This window comes from Aquarana catesbeiana, linkage group LG04, assembly GCF_042186555.1.
Source record: "Aquarana catesbeiana isolate 2022-GZ linkage group LG04, ASM4218655v1, whole genome shotgun sequence".
In the NCBI taxonomy this organism is placed as follows: domain Eukaryota; kingdom Metazoa; phylum Chordata; class Amphibia; order Anura; family Ranidae; genus Aquarana; species Aquarana catesbeiana.
This window is the reverse complement of record NC_133327.1, coordinates 663,067,064-663,084,939: the sequence shown is the minus strand read 5'-3', so window position 1 is coordinate 663,084,939 and position 17,876 is coordinate 663,067,064. Positions and strand designations below refer to the sequence as shown.

At 44.5% G+C, this 17,876-nt stretch overlaps 1 protein-coding gene across 1 annotated transcript; it reads left to right on the top strand.

The window, feature by feature from the left end:
* The first annotated feature begins 8,437 nt into the window (after positions 1-8,437).
* Positions 8,438-16,770, top strand: LOC141141306 (large ribosomal subunit protein uL2-like). Its single transcript, XM_073628982.1, has 5 exons — positions 8,438-8,585; positions 9,882-9,979; positions 10,093-10,230; positions 15,434-15,645; positions 16,052-16,770. The coding sequence occupies exons 1-5, from the start codon at positions 8,438-8,440 to the stop codon at positions 16,617-16,619; spliced, it is 1,164 nt and encodes a 387-aa protein (XP_073485083.1). The 3' UTR covers positions 16,620-16,770.
* Positions 16,771-17,876: the final 1,106 nt, after the last annotated feature.

Genomic DNA, 17,876 nt, shown 5'->3' with positions numbered 1-17,876 from the left:
ATGCACCTTACCACTGACCGCCCTGTCCAGCGAGGCATGGACATTGCCTTCCACATGCCGGTAGAAAGCCGGAATCGCCTTCCGTGAGAAAAAGTGGCGTTTGGGTACCTGCCACTGAGGAACCGAACATTTCACAAACTCACGGAAGGGGGCAGAGTCTACCAACTGAAAAGGCAGCAGTTGAAGTGCTAGCAATTTTGCCAAGCTAGCATTCAACTGCTGGGCATGTGGATGGCTGGGAGCGAACTTCTTTCAGCGGTGCAGCAGCTGGGGCAGGGAAATTTGCCTGGTACAATCTGACGTCGGTGTACCGAAAGCAGATTGCCCACAAGTACTTGGCTGTGACACACCTAATTCTACACCTTCATTCCTCTCAGTGCAGGTCTCAGAGAGGACTGAAGGTATAGTGGGGTTGGAGAGCTCAGCTGATGAGGAGCAAGGAGAGGTCCTCTTTGTTCTTTGGTGTGGGTCTTTTAGATACGCTTGCCAATGAACTGCATGGCAGGTCAACATATGTCTGGTCAAGCATGTGGTGCCCAAGTGGGAGATGTTTTGGCCACGCGAAATACGCTTGAGACATATGTTGCAAATAGCAGCGGTGCGATCTGATGCACTCGTCTCAAAAAAGGCCCACACTAAAGAACTTTTTGAATAACGTGCAGAGACTGCAGCGTCCTGCACATGCGGAGCTTTGGGGTGTGATGTAGTCAGTGTGCTGCCCTTAGGCTGGCCCCTGGAGGGCATCCTGCCTCGTTGGTGATGTGCCTCCTCCTCCTCCTCCTCCTCTCTCCTATCAGGCACCCACGTTGAGTCAGTGACCTCATCATCCCCTCCCTCCACATCACTGGAGCAAACCTGGCAGTATGCTGCAGCAGGGGGAGCATGACTGCCAGATTGTTGTCCTTCTTGGGCACCCCCTCAATCCCTGCTCACGTTACTGCCTTCATCTAGCTCAGTATCATCATCAGAGCCTTCCAAACACTGGGCATCCTCCTGGAGCATGTACCCAACACTGTGGTCAAACAGTTCGAGGGACTCCTCAGGAGGACATGGTGGGGCTAGGGAAGGAGTCACTGATGACATTGAGCCGAGGGAAGAGGCCGCTGCTTTGCCAGACAAAGTACCCTGAGCGTGGGTGAGAGAGGATGAGGAGGATGAGGATGGCTTGGTCATCCACTCGACCAAGTCTTCCGCATGTTGCGGCTCAACACGGCCAGTTGCCGAAAAAAAGGCCAAGCGTGTCCCACGGCCACGTGCTAATGAGGATGCACCGTCTCCACGACCAGCACTGTTGCCTCTAGACACAGAGCCTGCTTGCCCTCTTTTATTGGCTTGTGACTGTCTGCCTCTCCTTGTTGGCCTTCCAGACATACTAATGGCCTGTAGCTGCACTAAGCTGGGATATATATATATATATATATATATATATATATATATATATATATATATATATATATATATATGTACTGATACAGCTAGCAAAATCAACTGCCTGCCTGTAGTATGAGAACACCACCAACCTTCTACAGGTAGCTTTAGCTGAACACTGTGCAGAGCTCACAAAAAAATAACTTGAAGCTTATTTAGCTGCCTGCGGTAGTGATAGGATCAGGAAAACACCACCAACCTTCTACAGGTAGCTTTAGCTGAACACTGTGCAGAGCTCGCACTACACTAACTTGTACCTTATTTAGCTGCCTGCGGTAGTAATAGGATCAGCAAAACACCACCAACCTTCTACAGGTAGCTTTAGGTGAACACTGTGCAGAGCTCGCACTACACTAACTTGTAGCTTATTTAGCTGCCTGGGGTAGTGATAGGATCAGGAAAACACCACCAACCTTCTACAGGTAGCTTTAGCTGAACACTGTGCAGAGCTCACAAAAAATAACTTGTAGGTTTAGCTGAACACTGTGATGAGGACGCAGTACACTAACTTATAGATTTAGCTGAACACTGTGCAGAGGTCGCACTACACTACCTTGTAGTTTTAGCTGAACACTGTGAGGAGGACGCACTACACCAACTTGTAGCTTTAGCTGAACACTGTGAGGAGGATGCACTACCCTAACTTGTAGCTTTAGCTGAACACTGTGCAGGGGTCACACTAAACTAACTTGTAGCTTTAGCTGAACACTGTGAGGAGGACGCACTACACTAATTTGTAGCTTTAGCTGAACACTGTGCAGAGGTCTCACTACACTAGTTGGAAGGCAGGAACGAGCCCTGCTGCAAAGTATTGCATCAAAAATTGTAATTACACGCCCCTGTTAAACAGGGGCTGAAAAATTAGGCCTTAGGCACTGGTGCTGGTGCCACAACACTGCAACCCCTCACAGATACTCTAGTTGGAACGCAGGAACGAGCCCTGCTGCAAAGTATTGCATCAAAAATTGTAATTACACGCCCCTGTTATACAGGGGCTGAAAAATTAGGCCTTAGGCACTGGTGCTGGTGCCACAACACTGCAACCCCTCACAGATACTCTAGTTGGAACGCAGGAACGAGCCCTGCTACAAAGTATTGCATCAAAAATTGTAATTACACGCCCCTGTTAAGCAGGGGCTGAAAAATTCGGCCTTAGGCACTGGTGGCGGCGCCCAGAACCAAAAATTTTCTTACAAGCTATCAGCGTGATCATTGAGGAGGAAGAGGATAATTACTCAGGATAGTCACTCAGCATCAGCATAGGCAGTCTTTGAAGGGATCTGAGATTTCAAAAAAAAATATTCGGTTACATCAGCATCAGGTGCTTGGTAGCTGATGGTGATCCAAGACTGATTCATCTTTATGAAGGTCAGTCGATCGACCGAGATCGGTTACAAAGCCTCCAGCAGCACTGAATGTGCGTTCCGAAAGAACGCTGGATGCAGGACAGGCCAGTAGCTCAATTGCATACTGTGCAAGCTCTGGCCAGTGATCCATCCTCAAGACCCAGTAACCCAGAGGATTTTCAGTGGCAAAGGTGTCCAAGTCAGATCTTGCCCCTAGGTATTCCTGCACCATGTAAAACAGACGCTGGCGATGGTTGCTGGAACCGATCATACCTTGGGGCTGCGGACTAAAAAATTGTCTGAGTGCATCGGTCAGACGGCCACCTTCTCCACCGCTCCTTCTTTGACTGACCGAAGCCTCAGCAACACGTTGTCCAGAAACAGGAGTTTGTAACCTCCCAGTCTCCGGGAACGCGTTGCACAGACCTTTCTGCAAGGCCTCCCGAAGATGTTTCATCCTCTGCTCCCTCTGCGATGGCAAGATAAGGTCCGCAACCTTACCCTTGTAACGTGGCTCAAGGGGGGTTGCCAGCCAGTAACGATCCCCCTCCTTGATACCACGAATACGAGGATCCTTCCACAGGCTTTGCAGGATCAGGGAGGCCATGCAGCGAAGGTTTGCTGAGGCATTCGGTCTGGAGTCCTCTGGGTCACTAAGGACGACATCGTCCACAGCCACCTCCTCCCAGCCACGTACAAGTCCATGTGTTTCTTGGGACTGATCCCTTAAAGACTGCTGCTGATGCTGAGTGCCAGGCTCCACCTCCATACTGACACAATCCTCCTCTTCCTCCTCCTCCTCCTCGTCTTCTTCCTGTGTGATCGGCGGGCACGCAGGAACACTGTCTGGATAAAGGGGGCCTTGAGAGCTAAGGAAGTCCTCCTCTACCTGCCTCTGTTCTGCCTCAAGTGCCCTGTCCATTATTCCACGCAGCGTGTGCTCCAGCCAGCAGGGTCACCCAATGCGCGGTAAAACTTAGGTAACGTCCCTGTCCATGCCTGGTACAATCTGACGTCGGTGTACCGAAAGCAGATTGCCCACAAGTACTTGGCTGTGACACACCTAATTCTACACCTTCATTCCTCTCAGTGCAGGTCTCAGAGAGGACTGAAGGTATAGTGGGGTTGGAGAGCTCAGCTGATGAGGAGCAAGGAGAGGTCCTCTTTGTTCTTTGGTGTGGGTCTTTTAGATACGCTTGCCAATGAACTGCATGGCAGGTCAACATATGTCTGGTCAAGCATGTGGTGCCCAAGTGGGAGATGTTTTGGCCACGCGAAATACGCTTGAGACATATGTTGCAAATAGCAGCGGTGCGATCTGATGCACTCGTCTCAAAAAAGGCCCACACTAAAGAACTTTTTGAATAACGTGCAGAGACTGCAGCGTCCTGCACATGCGGAGCTTTGGGGTGTGATGTAGTCAGTGTGCTGCCCTTAGGCTGGCCCCTGGAGGGCATCCTGCCTCGTTGGTGATGTGCCTCCTCCTCCTCCTCCTCCTCTCTCCTATCAGGCACCCACGTTGAGTCAGTGACCTCATCATCCCCTCCCTCCACATCACTGGAGCAAACCTGGCAGTATGCTGCAGCAGGGGGAGCATGACTGCCAGATTGTTGTCCTTCTTGGGCACCCCCTCAATCCCTGCTCACGTTACTGCCTTCATCTAGCTCAGTATCATCATCAGAGCCTTCCAAACACTGGGCATCCTCCTGGAGCATGTACCCAACACTGTGGTCAAACAGTTCGAGGGACTCCTCAGGAGGACATGGTGGGGCTAGGGAAGGAGTCACTGATGACATTGAGCCGAGGGAAGAGGCCGCTGCTTTGCCAGACAAAGTACCCTGAGCGTGGGTGAGAGAGGATGAGGAGGATGAGGATGGCTTGGTCATCCACTCGACCAAGTCTTCCGCATGTTGCGGCTCAACACGGCCAGTTGCCGAAAAAAAGGCCAAGCGTGTCCCACGGCCACGTGCTAATGAGGATGCACCGTCTCCACGACCAGCACTGTTGCCTCTAGACACAGAGCCTGCTTGCCCTCTTTTATTGGCTTGTGACTGTCTGCCTCTCCTTGTTGGCCTTCCAGACATACTAATGGCCTGTAGCTGCACTAAGCTGGGATATATATATATATATATATATATATATATATATGTACTGATACAGCTAGCAAAATCAACTGCCTGCCTGTAGTATGAGAACACCACCAACCTTCTACAGGTAGCTTTAGCTGAACACTGTGCAGAGCTCACAAAAAAATAACTTGAAGCTTATTTAGCTGCCTGCGGTAGTGATAGGATCAGGAAAACACCACCAACCTTCTACAGGTAGCTTTAGCTGAACACTGTGCAGAGCTCGCACTACACTAACTTGTACCTTATTTAGCTGCCTGCGGTAGTAATAGGATCAGCAAAACACCACCAACCTTCTACAGGTAGCTTTAGGTGAACACTGTGCAGAGCTCGCACTACACTAACTTGTAGCTTATTTAGCTGCCTGGGGTAGTGATAGGATCAGGAAAACACCACCAACCTTCTACAGGTAGCTTTAGCTGAACACTGTGCAGAGCTCACAAAAAATAACTTGTAGGTTTAGCTGAACACTGTGATGAGGACGCAGTACACTAACTTATAGATTTAGCTGAACACTGTGCAGAGGTCGCACTACACTACCTTGTAGTTTTAGCTGAACACTGTGAGGAGGACGCACTACACCAACTTGTAGCTTTAGCTGAACACTGTGAGGAGGATGCACTACCCTAACTTGTAGCTTTAGCTGAACACTGTGCAGGGGTCACACTAAACTAACTTGTAGCTTTAGCTGAACACTGTGAGGAGGACGCACTACACTAATTTGTAGCTTTAGCTGAACACTGTGCAGAGGTCTCACTACACTAACTTGTAGTTTTAGCTGAACACTGTGAGGAGGACGCACTACACTAACTTGTAGCTTTAGCTGAACACTGTGCAGAGGTCGCACTACACTAACTTGTAGTTTTCGCTGAACACTGTGAGGAGGACACACTACACCAACTTGTAGCTTTAGCTGAACACTGTGAGGAGGACGCACTACCCTAACTTGTAGCTTTAGCTGAACACTGTGCAGAGGTCACACTAAACTAACTTGTAGCTTTAGCTGAACACTGTGAGGAGGACGCACTACACTAACTTGTAGCTTTAGCTGAACACTGTGCAGAGGTCTCACTACACTAACTTGTAGTTTTAGCTGAACACTGTGAGGAGTACGCACTACACTAACTTGTAGCTTTAGCTGAACACTGTGCAGAGGTCACACTACACTAACTTGTAGTTTTAGCTGAACACTGTGAGGAGGACGCACTACACTAACTTGTAGCTTTAGCTGAACACTGTGCAGAGGTCTCACTACACTAACTTGTAGTTTTAGCTGAACACTGTTAGGAGGATGCACTACACTAACTTGTAGCTTTAGCTGAACACTGTGCAGAGGTCGCACTACACTAACTTGTAGTTTTAGCTGAACACTGTGAGGAGAACGCACTACCCTAACTTGTAGCTTTAGCTGAACACTGTGCAGAGGTCACACTAAACTAACTTGTAGCTTTAACTGAACACTGTGAGGAGGACGCACTTCACTAACTGTAAATAATCTAGCTGCCTGACTGTGATACTAATAGGATCAAAAGAGCACCAGCAATTTTCTTCAGGTAGCTGTAAATACTGTAACAAGACAAGCCTGCCTGTCAGTAGGAGGATAACAGGAACGGATCTAGCTAAACTGAATACAGTGTATATATATATATATATATATATATATATATATATATATATATATATATATATATATATATATATGCAACACCTGGGATGCATTTATATATACACAATACACTGTAAGTGCAGCTAACTCACTGACTGTCCTGCCTAATCTAGCTAACGCAAATGAAATGACACTGTCTCTCTCTTTCTCTCTAAGCACGCCAGAACACACTACACAGGGCCGCCGTGCAGGCGGCCTTATATAGTGTGGGGCGTGTTCTAAACCCCCTGAGCCATAATTGGCCAAAGCCACCCTGACGCGAACGGCCCATATCGTTTTCAATTTGACGAACGATCGAACAGCCGATCTTCGAGTCGAACATGCGTTCGACTCGAACACGAAGCTCATCCCTATTAACAATGTTAAAACAGGATCCGGGAGAACAAAGGAGGCCGCTTTACTATGAGTAAGCGCTTGGGATAAGCGCGAAACGCGTTAGATGATTGCCTGTGCTTTCTGCCACAGTGTCTTGTATGCTATATGTTTAAGAATTTATTACAATAAATAATTTTTGAACTACATTTTCCTGGAGTGCGGCTGTCCGGATTTTCTCATTCACCTTCAACGAAGCCACTTTATTAGGTTGGGAAAAGTGAGGGCAGGCCATTTATATGTAGTCCATAGTTAAAAAGTCAGACAAAGAAGAGTTGTGGTCTGAAGAAACCACTCTGCCACCTCCATCCCTAAATACAGCAAAAAGAAGGAAAGGATGGCCTTGGGACTTTGCGTGAGGTGGGAGAGATTCGGAACACTTTCACAATCAGTGCAAAAAATGTTTATTATTCACAGAATGCTCAATACAGAAATGGGATCAGCAATAAGTGTGCGTTACCCGGCATAGTGGCCTAGTATTAAAGCATAAGTAAAAAACAAATACAGTTCGTTACACTTGATTTGTACATCCATAGAAAGTATTATACAAAGTATACATATATCATTTGAATTAGTAAAATACATATTACACATGCATGGATAGCAGTAGTATGTGACCATGTGGTGACCAACTTCAAATACCCAGCAAAGTGGGCATGCATGTGGCATCGGTATTTCCCTACGCGTTTCGCGAGTCTCCTCTCGCTCATCAGGGGCTGATGCATAATTAGTATGTCTAGAACAAAAAATATTAAGAGTAATAAGAGTATGAAAAATAATTAATGAGTCGGGGCACGCAAAATGGTTGGCACGAAGGGTCCGTGATAAACGACTCCGTACTTACCACTTGACTGGGTTGGGTCACCAAAAGACCGGGTCTCAGGATGGCGGCAATGAGCAATGCCGGCACGAGGGCTGAGGGGGAGTGGCAACCAACAAACGCTGCAGGACAGACCAGGGAGCACAGCAAGGACCGCAGGAGCTAATGTGGTAGGTGGTATGGAGGTGTCCATGAACATATCTAGAAAAAATGTATATATAAGGATACATGAGTCTCAACAAGTGTACCCAAAGTAAACTAAGCATCAGAGGGTCAACTCTAACCCTCAGGAATAACTAAGAGGGGTTAAGAAGTAAGTATATATGTATAGGGTAACATAAAATTCTTAATATGAATTTGATAAAAAATAAAAATAAATAAATGGACCGTCATAATGGCAAATAATTAAAGGCAAGGGCTGGAGGGAAGTGCATACATAGAGATAAATATGAGATATAAAAGTATAAATAAATCTAGATAGTGTAGGGGTGAATGTGTGTACCAACAAAAATGTTAAGTTAAATTAAAATAGAAAATATTGTGTGTGGTGAGAGGGTATCACATACATAATCAGATTATATTAGGTGAAAAGAAAGGGGGGGGAAAAAAATGAAGGAATAATACCTGAGTGGATGTGAAAAGTCCCAGGCATAGATAGTGCTCTCACAGACCCAAAACCATGTCAACATACCAGCCAACCACAGATGCAGACCGCAGCCGCGCCGAGCCCCCGGATATACCCACAGCGGCCATGGAAGCCACGCCCCCAGCGTCATGTACGGATGGCGATAGGCTGATGCTGAAAGCGTCAACCAGAGAGGCCGGATGTACGTGACAACAGCCGCTCACCCATCCGGGATGTTCCACACTGCCCAGGAACGCGGGGTCAGAGGACATCGCGTATTGGGCATGGAAAACATGACGCCGACGTGCAGGTGGCCCCGCCCACCCGTGAGGACAGGCGGGGGCAGCAGGAGGTCAAGTAGACCTCCCCTTTACACGTCGCAGCCCCCAATGCCGGAAGTGCAGTGTCACCACCAAACAGACCACAGCACAGGGGAGCCAACACAACCCGAAAGTAAAACCTGATTCTAGCTAAATGTATTGGTGAAAAATTTGTAGGTGAAAATGGACCAATGGTTAAGACCGACCACATTTTGGCCTAATGGGTGTCTTCCACCCGGATACATACAGACAAAGAAGAGTTGTGGTCTGAAGAAACCACTCTGCCACCTCCATCCCTAAATACAGCAAAAAGAAGGAAAGGATGGCCTTGGGACTTTGAGTGAGGTGGGAGAGATTCGGAACACTTTCACAATCAGTGCAAAAAATGTTTATTATTCACAGAATGCTCAATACAGAAATGGGATCAGCAATAAGTGTGCGTTACCCGGCATAGTGGCCTAGTATTAAAGCATAAGTAAAAAACAAATACAGTTCGTTACACTTGATTTGTACATCCATAGAAAGTATTATACAAAGTATACATATATCATTTGAATTAGTAAAATACATATTACACATGCATGGATAGCAGTAGTATGTGACCATGTGGTGACCAACTTCAAATACCCAGCAAAGTGGGCATGCATGTGGCATCGGTATTTCCCTACGCGTTTCGCGAGTCTCCTCTCGCTCATCAGGGGCTGATGCATAATTAGTATGTCTAGAACAAAAAATATTAAGAGTAATAAGAGTATGAAAAATAACTAATGAGTCGGGACACGCAAAATGGTTGGCACGAAGGGTCCGTGATAAACGACTCTGTACTTACCACTTGACTGGGTTGGGTCACCAAAAGACCGGGTCTCAGGATGGCGGCAATGAGCAATGCCGGCACGGGGGCTGAGGGGGAGTGGCAACCAACAAACGCTGCAGGACAGACCAGGGAGCACAGCAAGGACCGCAGGAGCTAATGTGGTAGGTGGTATGGAGGTGTCCATGAACATATCTAGAAAAAATGTATATATAAGGATACATGAGTCTCAACAAGTGTACCCAAAGTAAACTAAGCATCAGAGGGTCAACTCTAACCCTCAGGAATAACTAAGAGGGGTTAAGAAGTAAGTATATATGTACAGGGTAACATAAAATTCTTAATATGAATCTGGTCTGTCCTGCAGCGTTTGTTGGTTGCCACTCCCCCTCAGCCCCCGTGCTGGCATTGCTCATTGTCGCCATCCTGAGACCCGGTCTTTTGGTGACCCAACCCAGTCAAGTGGTAAGTACGGAGTCGTTTATCACGGACCCTTCGTGCCAACCATTTTGCGTGCCCCGACTCATTAGTTATTTTTCATACTCTTATTACTCTTAATATACCACCTACCACATTAGCTCCTGCGGTCCTTGCTGTGCTCCCTGGTCTGTCCTGCAGCGTTTGTTGGTTGCCACTCCCCCTCAGCCCCCGTGCCGGCATTGCTCATTGCCGCCATCCTGAGACCCGGTCTTTTGGTGACCCAACCCAGTCAAGTGGTAAGTACGGAGTCGTTTATCACGGACCCTTCGTGCCAACCATTTTGCGTGCCCCGACTCATTAGTTATTTTTCATACTCTTATTACTCTTAATATTTTTTGTTCTAGACATACTAATTATGCATCAGCCCCTGATGAGCGAGTGGAGATTCGCGAAACGCGTAGGGCAATACCGATGCCACATGCATGCCCACTTTGCTGGGTATTTGAAGTTGGTCACCACATGGTCACATACTACTGCTATCCATGCATGTGTAATATGTATTTTACTAATTCAAATGATATATGTATACTTTGTATAATACTTTCTATGGATGTACAAATCAAGTGTAACGAACTGTATTTGTTTTTTATTTATGCTTTAATACTAGGCCACTATGCCGGGTAACGCACACTTATTGCTGATCCCATTTCTGTATTGAGCATTCTGTGAATAATAAACATTTTTTGCACTGATTGTGAAAGTGTTCCGAATCTCTCCCACCTCACTCAAAGTCCCAAGGCCATCCTTTCCTTCTTTTTATAGTTAAAAAGTCTGAGTGCGTCACTTCTGGTCCTGCACTATTTTGTTATAGACCAAAATAAAAAAATAGCGGTCGCCATTTTGTTATAGACCGGCCGTGTAGTACGGGAATAGCATACATTCCTAAAGTACCTGCTGTCCACCTAAAAGGAGGGCAACAACTTCCAGCACAATGCAGCTGCATTTCAATCAAAGAGCCGGTGGTGACAAAGTATGCACACATATCAAAATGCACTTTTATATATATATATATAGATATATATCTATATCTATAGATATATATAGATATATCTATAGATATAGATATATCTATATATATAAAACCTTTAACATGAAATATATATAACAAAAAGGAAACACGTAAAATAAATAAATAAATAAAAAAAATCCATATGGGACACATTTATACACATACAAATATTACAATTATCCCCTAATAAACTTCATAATTAATGAACTTCACAGACATAAAATCAATAAAAAAATCTTTAGATGAGTACAAAATATAGATAAAAAGATTATAAACTTTTACATATGGAACTAATAAATGCCTAAATGTACTAAGGATGATAATATCACAATATATTAAAAAAGGGAAGGTTATCAATCAACTTAACCTACCGTATATACTCGAGTATAAGCTGACCCGAGTATAAGCCGAGGCACCTAATTTTAGTACAAAAAACTGGGAAAACTTATTGACTCGAGTATAAGCCGAGGGTGGGAAATGCAGCAGCTACTGTAAGTGGAAAAGAGGGTCAATACTGTCCATTTGCATGCCTCACTGTGCCCATATATATGCATGCCTCCTCACTGTGCCCAAATGCATGCCTCCTCACTGTGCCCATATGCATGCCTCCTCACTGTGCCCATCTGCCTGCCACACTGGAGGTGGTGTAGCCCCTACACAAACAGATGCACAAACAATACTGCCGATTGAAAACTGATGGACAGGGGATCATTACCATGTAGGACAACTATAAAGAAGCATGTAGATAATGAGCCTCATCAACCCAAATTTTGGAGCCGGAGGGAGACTTGGTGGGAGAGATATAATAGCCTCCCACCAGCGATCTCCCTGGTCACCATGGCACAAAGCACTGACAGAGGAAACCGGTCTTACCGATCAGATGCTGCTTGATACATGGCACCATATGTGAAGACACCCCCATGGTAAATATATCTTTCCTGGCCAGTTCCCATGTCTGGAACGCACGCTGCTGTGTTTGCACTCCAGACAACAGGAAGAGCGGGCCCGACGTCACTTCCTGTGTGTCGACAGCCGCTCGTTAATTACATTGGCGGCGACGATGGGTCGCCGCCATTTTGTTGTGGAACAATCATAGAGGCCAAAAGAAGTCAGTTTCTATCCTTTCCTATATAATTGATAGAAAGGAAGATGCCCCATATATAAAAGCATCCAAACTAACATCGGTTAGCACCTGTAGGGGGAGGGAAGGTAGAGGGAGGAGGCGGAGGCGAGGCTGTTACACTGCACGGCCATTGACTAGACTGACTGCATGTCACAGCGCCGGGAGATCAGGCACATGAGGTTGCAGATGCACAGTGACTCGAGTATAAGCCGAGGGGGCATTTTCAGCACAAAAAAATGTGCTGAAAAACTTGGCTTATAATTGAGTATATACGGTAAATCTCATATTAAGCTCGTATCACTAAAGCAATTAATAGCCCATCCAATGTTATGACCAAATGGAAAGAAAGTTTTCAATTCATAAAGCCAATATATTTCCCTTCTAAAAATGTCTCTAAATTTAATGCAACCCCTCTAATGAGAGTTCATTTTTGAGATGGCCGTAAATTTCAGACAACTGTGGTCCCTATTATGATATTTGTGGAAATGTAGCGACAAACTGTGTTTTCTATAACCGGTTCTGATGTTATACACATGTTCCTTTAAGCGATCTCTCAATCTCCTGGATGTGCGATTTGCATATTGCTTGTGACAGGAACATTCTAAGAAGTATATCACAAGTTTTGTTTCACAAGAAAGGAAGGATTTTATATTATATTTCTACGTGTGCAACTTGAAGAAAGATGTTCAGCTTTGCGCAGCCTTCCGTTTCCCACTGTATAAGATACACAATATGACTTGTGTCGCAACTGTATACACTATATTATTTTATTTTTATTTGCTAATTCCCCCCCCCAGAAAAGTTACCCTTTAAATTGCAGTTCAGGTCAGTGATTACTCTTATGCCGCGTACACACGACGGGACTTTACGGCATACTTGGCTCGGCGGACCGGAGTCCGACGGACAATTCGATCGTGTGTGGGCTCCAGCGGACTTTTTTTCCCCAAAAGTTTGACAGACCTAGAAATGAAACATGTTTCAAATCTTTTCGACGGACTCGAGTCCGGTCGAAAAGTCCGCTCGTCTGTATGCTAGTCCCACGGACAAAAATCGACGCTAGGGCAGCTATTGGCTACTGGCTATCAACTTCCTTGTTTTAGTCTGGTCGTACGTCACGTACGAATCCGTCGGACTTTGGTTGATCGTGTGTAGGCAAGTCCGTTCATTCTGAAAGTCCGTCGTAAAGTCCGTCGAAAAGTCCGCAGGACAAAGTCTGGCGGAAAGCCTGCTCGTGTGTATGCGGCATAAGGACAATATATTTGCCCATTTCTTTGCAATTATCTTTACAAGGTTAACCATTGTTTCCTGAACCCTCATAGTTGTGCTTATCCTCAAGAAAAATGCCATTCTGTGGATGTTGATCCTACCGGACAATCATCACAGTGCAATTTTTATATTGTTATGTTAATAATTTTTATGTGCATCTGAACTTACTCACTTTGAGTGTCTGTCTACCTTTGTAAACTCTTAAAATGTTGTCACTAAAATATATTCAACCTTAACCACTTCAGCTCCGGAAGGTTTACCCCCCTTCATGACCAGGCCATTTTTTGCAATACGGCACTGCGATAATTTAACTGACAATTGTGCGGTCGTGCGACGCTGTACCCAAATAAAATTGATGTTCTTTTTTCCCCCCATAAATTGAGCTTTCTTTTGGTGGTATTTGATCACCTTTGTGGTTTTTATTGTTTGTGCTATAAACAAAAGAATACCAACAATTTAAAAAAAAAAACAATATTTTTTACATTCTGCTATAAAACATATCCAATAAAAATTTTTTTAAAAATCTGATTGTTTTAATCAGTTTAGCCCAATATATATTCTGCTACATATTTTTTGGTGAAAAAACTAATAAGCGTATATTGATTGGTTTGCGCAAAAGTTTTAGCGTCTACAAACTATGGGATAGATTTTTGGAATTTTTCTTTCTTTCTTTTTTTACTGGTAATGGCAGCGATCAACGACTTATAGCGGGATTGCGGCATTGCGACGGACAAATCGAACACCTAACTTACACTTTTTACACTTTTTGGAGGACCAGTAACACTAATACAGTGATCAGTGCTAAAAAAATATGCGCTGTCACTGTACTAATAACGCTGGCTGGGAAGGGGTTAACATCAGGGGCAATCAAAGGGTTAAATGTGTTCCTAGGGAATGCTTGCTATCTGTGGGGGAGGTGATTGTACTGTGGGAAGGCAGAGATCCATGTTCCTGCTTAGCAGAAACACAGGATCACTACCTTTCCTTCTCACAGAACGTCAACCTGCCTTTTTTACATAGGCAGACCGCTGTTCTGCTTCTCTCCTGAACGATCGGCGGGTCCCGGGGGACATCCAGTCCACAGGACATGTTGATTGGCTCCCGCTGTGTCCAATCACAGCGGCAGCGGGTCGTGGCAGCGCGCGTGCACGCCCCAGACCTGAAAGTTCAGGATTATGTACAGGTACTTGATTCTGCACAGGAGATCTGCCTTGCCGCCATATATGTACTGTATACGGTCAGCAAGCGGTTAAATTGCTGTGCAGCACAGTTTGTTACTTTGTTTATTGCTGTAATAAATATCTCATAGTGTGCTAGCAGCTCTTATATTCACATATGATTGGTATTTTTCCACTAGCGTGGTTACCACTGTAATGTTCCCATTATACATTGAACATCAGTGTAGGATTTACTATTGTAGTCATGTATTTGAATGAATGTTGGTTCACACATGCAGGCATTCAATTCAGTCTAATGCTTGCGGCTCGCCCCCTACTATTGTTTATTATATTTAGTAAATCAGCATAACCGTATGTTGCAATTGAAATGTGAAAAAGTGAGACACCAGCTAGAGTCACAGGTTGTGCATATAAAACAACACAACTGATCTGATCATTACTAGTTGTAGTGAAAGATAATGATGTCCTTGTACATATGAGCACTTCTCTTGTTGACAACCATGTTTCCCTAATAAAGTGTAATGAAAGCAACATCCTGGCGGCTTTGTATGCAGAGATACTATTGGACTGCACAGTTCACCAAACAAGAACCAGCAAAGACGGGGAATGGTTTATTATTATTTGAGTTCTACAGAATCTTGTGATTACTTTTAAAAGTCTCCAAAGCCCATACCATTTTAGTTATTCTGCTGGATTTACTCAGACAAAGCAAACATACATACAGCGCATAAATAAAAAGACATCCTGGTCTCGGTAGAAGAGTATTGAAGTAAAAGCTGTTTTATTTTTTACCAGGCTCAGGTTCTGACTTTTAAATACTCTTAAAAACTATGTGAAGCTCTTTGTGGACAGCCCGGGCCTAGTGCACCATAGGCCGTGTGATCAGGGGACAGAGAAAAGGTGTGGGGTCTGTTTTCAGAGCCCATGTAAAGCATAGTAAAGGACCTGCTAAGCTCAGGGCTGTCGACTTTGCAGAAAGGCATGGCTACATCAGTGGCATTGTGAAAGACATTATCCACGATCCTGGCCGTAGTGCCCCACTTGTTAAAGTTGCCTTCCGTGACCCTTATGCCGCGTACACACAACCGGACTTTTCGGCATCAAAGGTCCGACGGAATGAATCCGTCGGACAATTCGATCATGTGTGGGCTTCATCGGACCTTTTCTGTCTAAAAATCTGACGGACCTTAGAAATAGAACAAGTTTCAAATCTTTCCGATGGACTCGATTCCTATCGAAAAATCCGTTCGCCTGTATGCCAGTACGACGAACCAATAACGACGCAAGGGCAGCTATTGGCTACTGGCTATGAACTTCCGTATTCTAGTCCGGTCGTACGACATCACGTTCGAAACAATCGGTCTTTGGTGTGATCGCGAGTAGGCAAGTCCGTTTCGTTGGAACTCCGCCGGAACTCCGTCGAAAAGTCCTTTGGGGTTCAATCCGAAGAGAAGTCCGCTCGTGTGTACGTGGCATTACAGGTTCAAAAAAAGGTTTGAACTTTTCATTGCTGAGGGTATCCATACCGTTCAATTTGTGTACTATGGCAAGAAAGCTCAGCTAAACATTGGTAATGTCCTCCCTGTTGGCACCATACCCAAAAGAACTAATGTTTGTTTTGTAGAGGAGAAGCTAGGTGATCGTGGCAAGTTGGCTCGTGCATCTGGCAACTATGGTACAGTCATCTCCCACAAGCCTGAAACAAAGAAAACCAGAGTAAAGCTGCCCTCTGGCTTTAGGAAAGTTATCTCTTCTGCAAACAGAGCAATTGTTGGAGTCATTGCTGGTGGTGGAAGTATTGATAAGCCCATCCTAAAGGCAGGTTGTGCCTACCACAAATGTAAGGCTAACAGAAACTGCTGGCCACGTGTTCATGGTGTGGCAAATAATCCTGTAGAACATCCCTTTGGTGGTGGTAACCATCAGCACATTGGAAAACCTTCAACTATCAGGAGAGATGCTCCAGCTGGTTGCAAAGGTGGTCTTATTGCTGCTCGTTGTACTGGACATCTGTGCGGCACAAACACTGTGCAAGAAAAGGAGAACTAAAAATATACCCTGCATAAATTACATAATAAACTTTCAAAAAGAAAAACAAACAAAAAAATGTGAAAACCACACTGGGGAGAAGAACAGGGAATTGGGACTTTCCGATTTATTCACTGACCTGCAAGTTTAGACCCCTTTATGTAAGGAACTTTGGATTACTTAGTTAGAAATAGAATTACAGCCACTGCTTTTGCCATCTTCCTTTTTGATGTATTTTAGAATCTTACAGTCTCTTGGAAACCTGGCGATAACCCTTGTGCGTTCTTGGGGACTAGTGGATGAACCTTTCTGCTGCTGTCTTTCCCAGAGACATCCTACATATGCCAAACTTGTGATATGTAATGTATATTCTTTTCGCCTAGGCTATTCTTGAATGTTAAGTGTATGTATATGTTTCATGATTTTGCATTTGGTAGATATACTGATTTACATACACTATATTGTCAAAAGTATACAGATGCCTGCCTTTGCACGCACGTGAACTTTAATGGCATCTCAGTCTAAAGCCTCATACACACGATCGGATTTTTGGCCAACAAAACCGTGGAATTTTGTCCGAAGGGCGTTGGCCCAAACTTGTCTTACATACAAACGGCCACACAATTGTTGGCCAACAAATACGAATGTAGTGACGTACTACGTTGTTTTTCAGCTCTTTAGCGCCACCCTTTGGGCTCCTTCTGCTAATTTCGTGTTAGCAGTTTGGTGAGTGTTGATTCGCGCTTTTCTTTTCGCGCTTTTCATTTAGCGCTTTTCAGTTTGCGTTTTTCCTTTTGTGCTTTTCAGTTCGTTTCTGAACGGCCGTTCGTCAACCAGACATGTCGCAGAATCGGAGGAGATAACGTGTTATTTATTATTGGCCCTGGAATTATTGCTTTGACATTATTTTTTTGGTTGAATAATGATCTGATTTGTTATATTTTCTATATTTTTGGATGCATAGAATGAACTTTTTGGTTAAGTTCTATTGGCAGATAGCATGTCTAATTTTATTTGTTTTCTTTTTTTAAAGCACAATAAAAAAATTGTGTAGAATAATACTTGGCTATGTGTTTTACTTCAATTGACAGTTTGGGAGTAGGCAGTTACATTTTAAAAAATACAATGTAAAATTGACAAGAGACACCAACATAGTTGTATCTTTGATCTTAAAAACTACAGGATAATGGTGTTGTGGTAACTTGCCCAAATAAAAAAAAAAAAGCATAATAATATTATTCTTGATATCACTAGAAAAAAAAAGCCTTTGAAAATTTG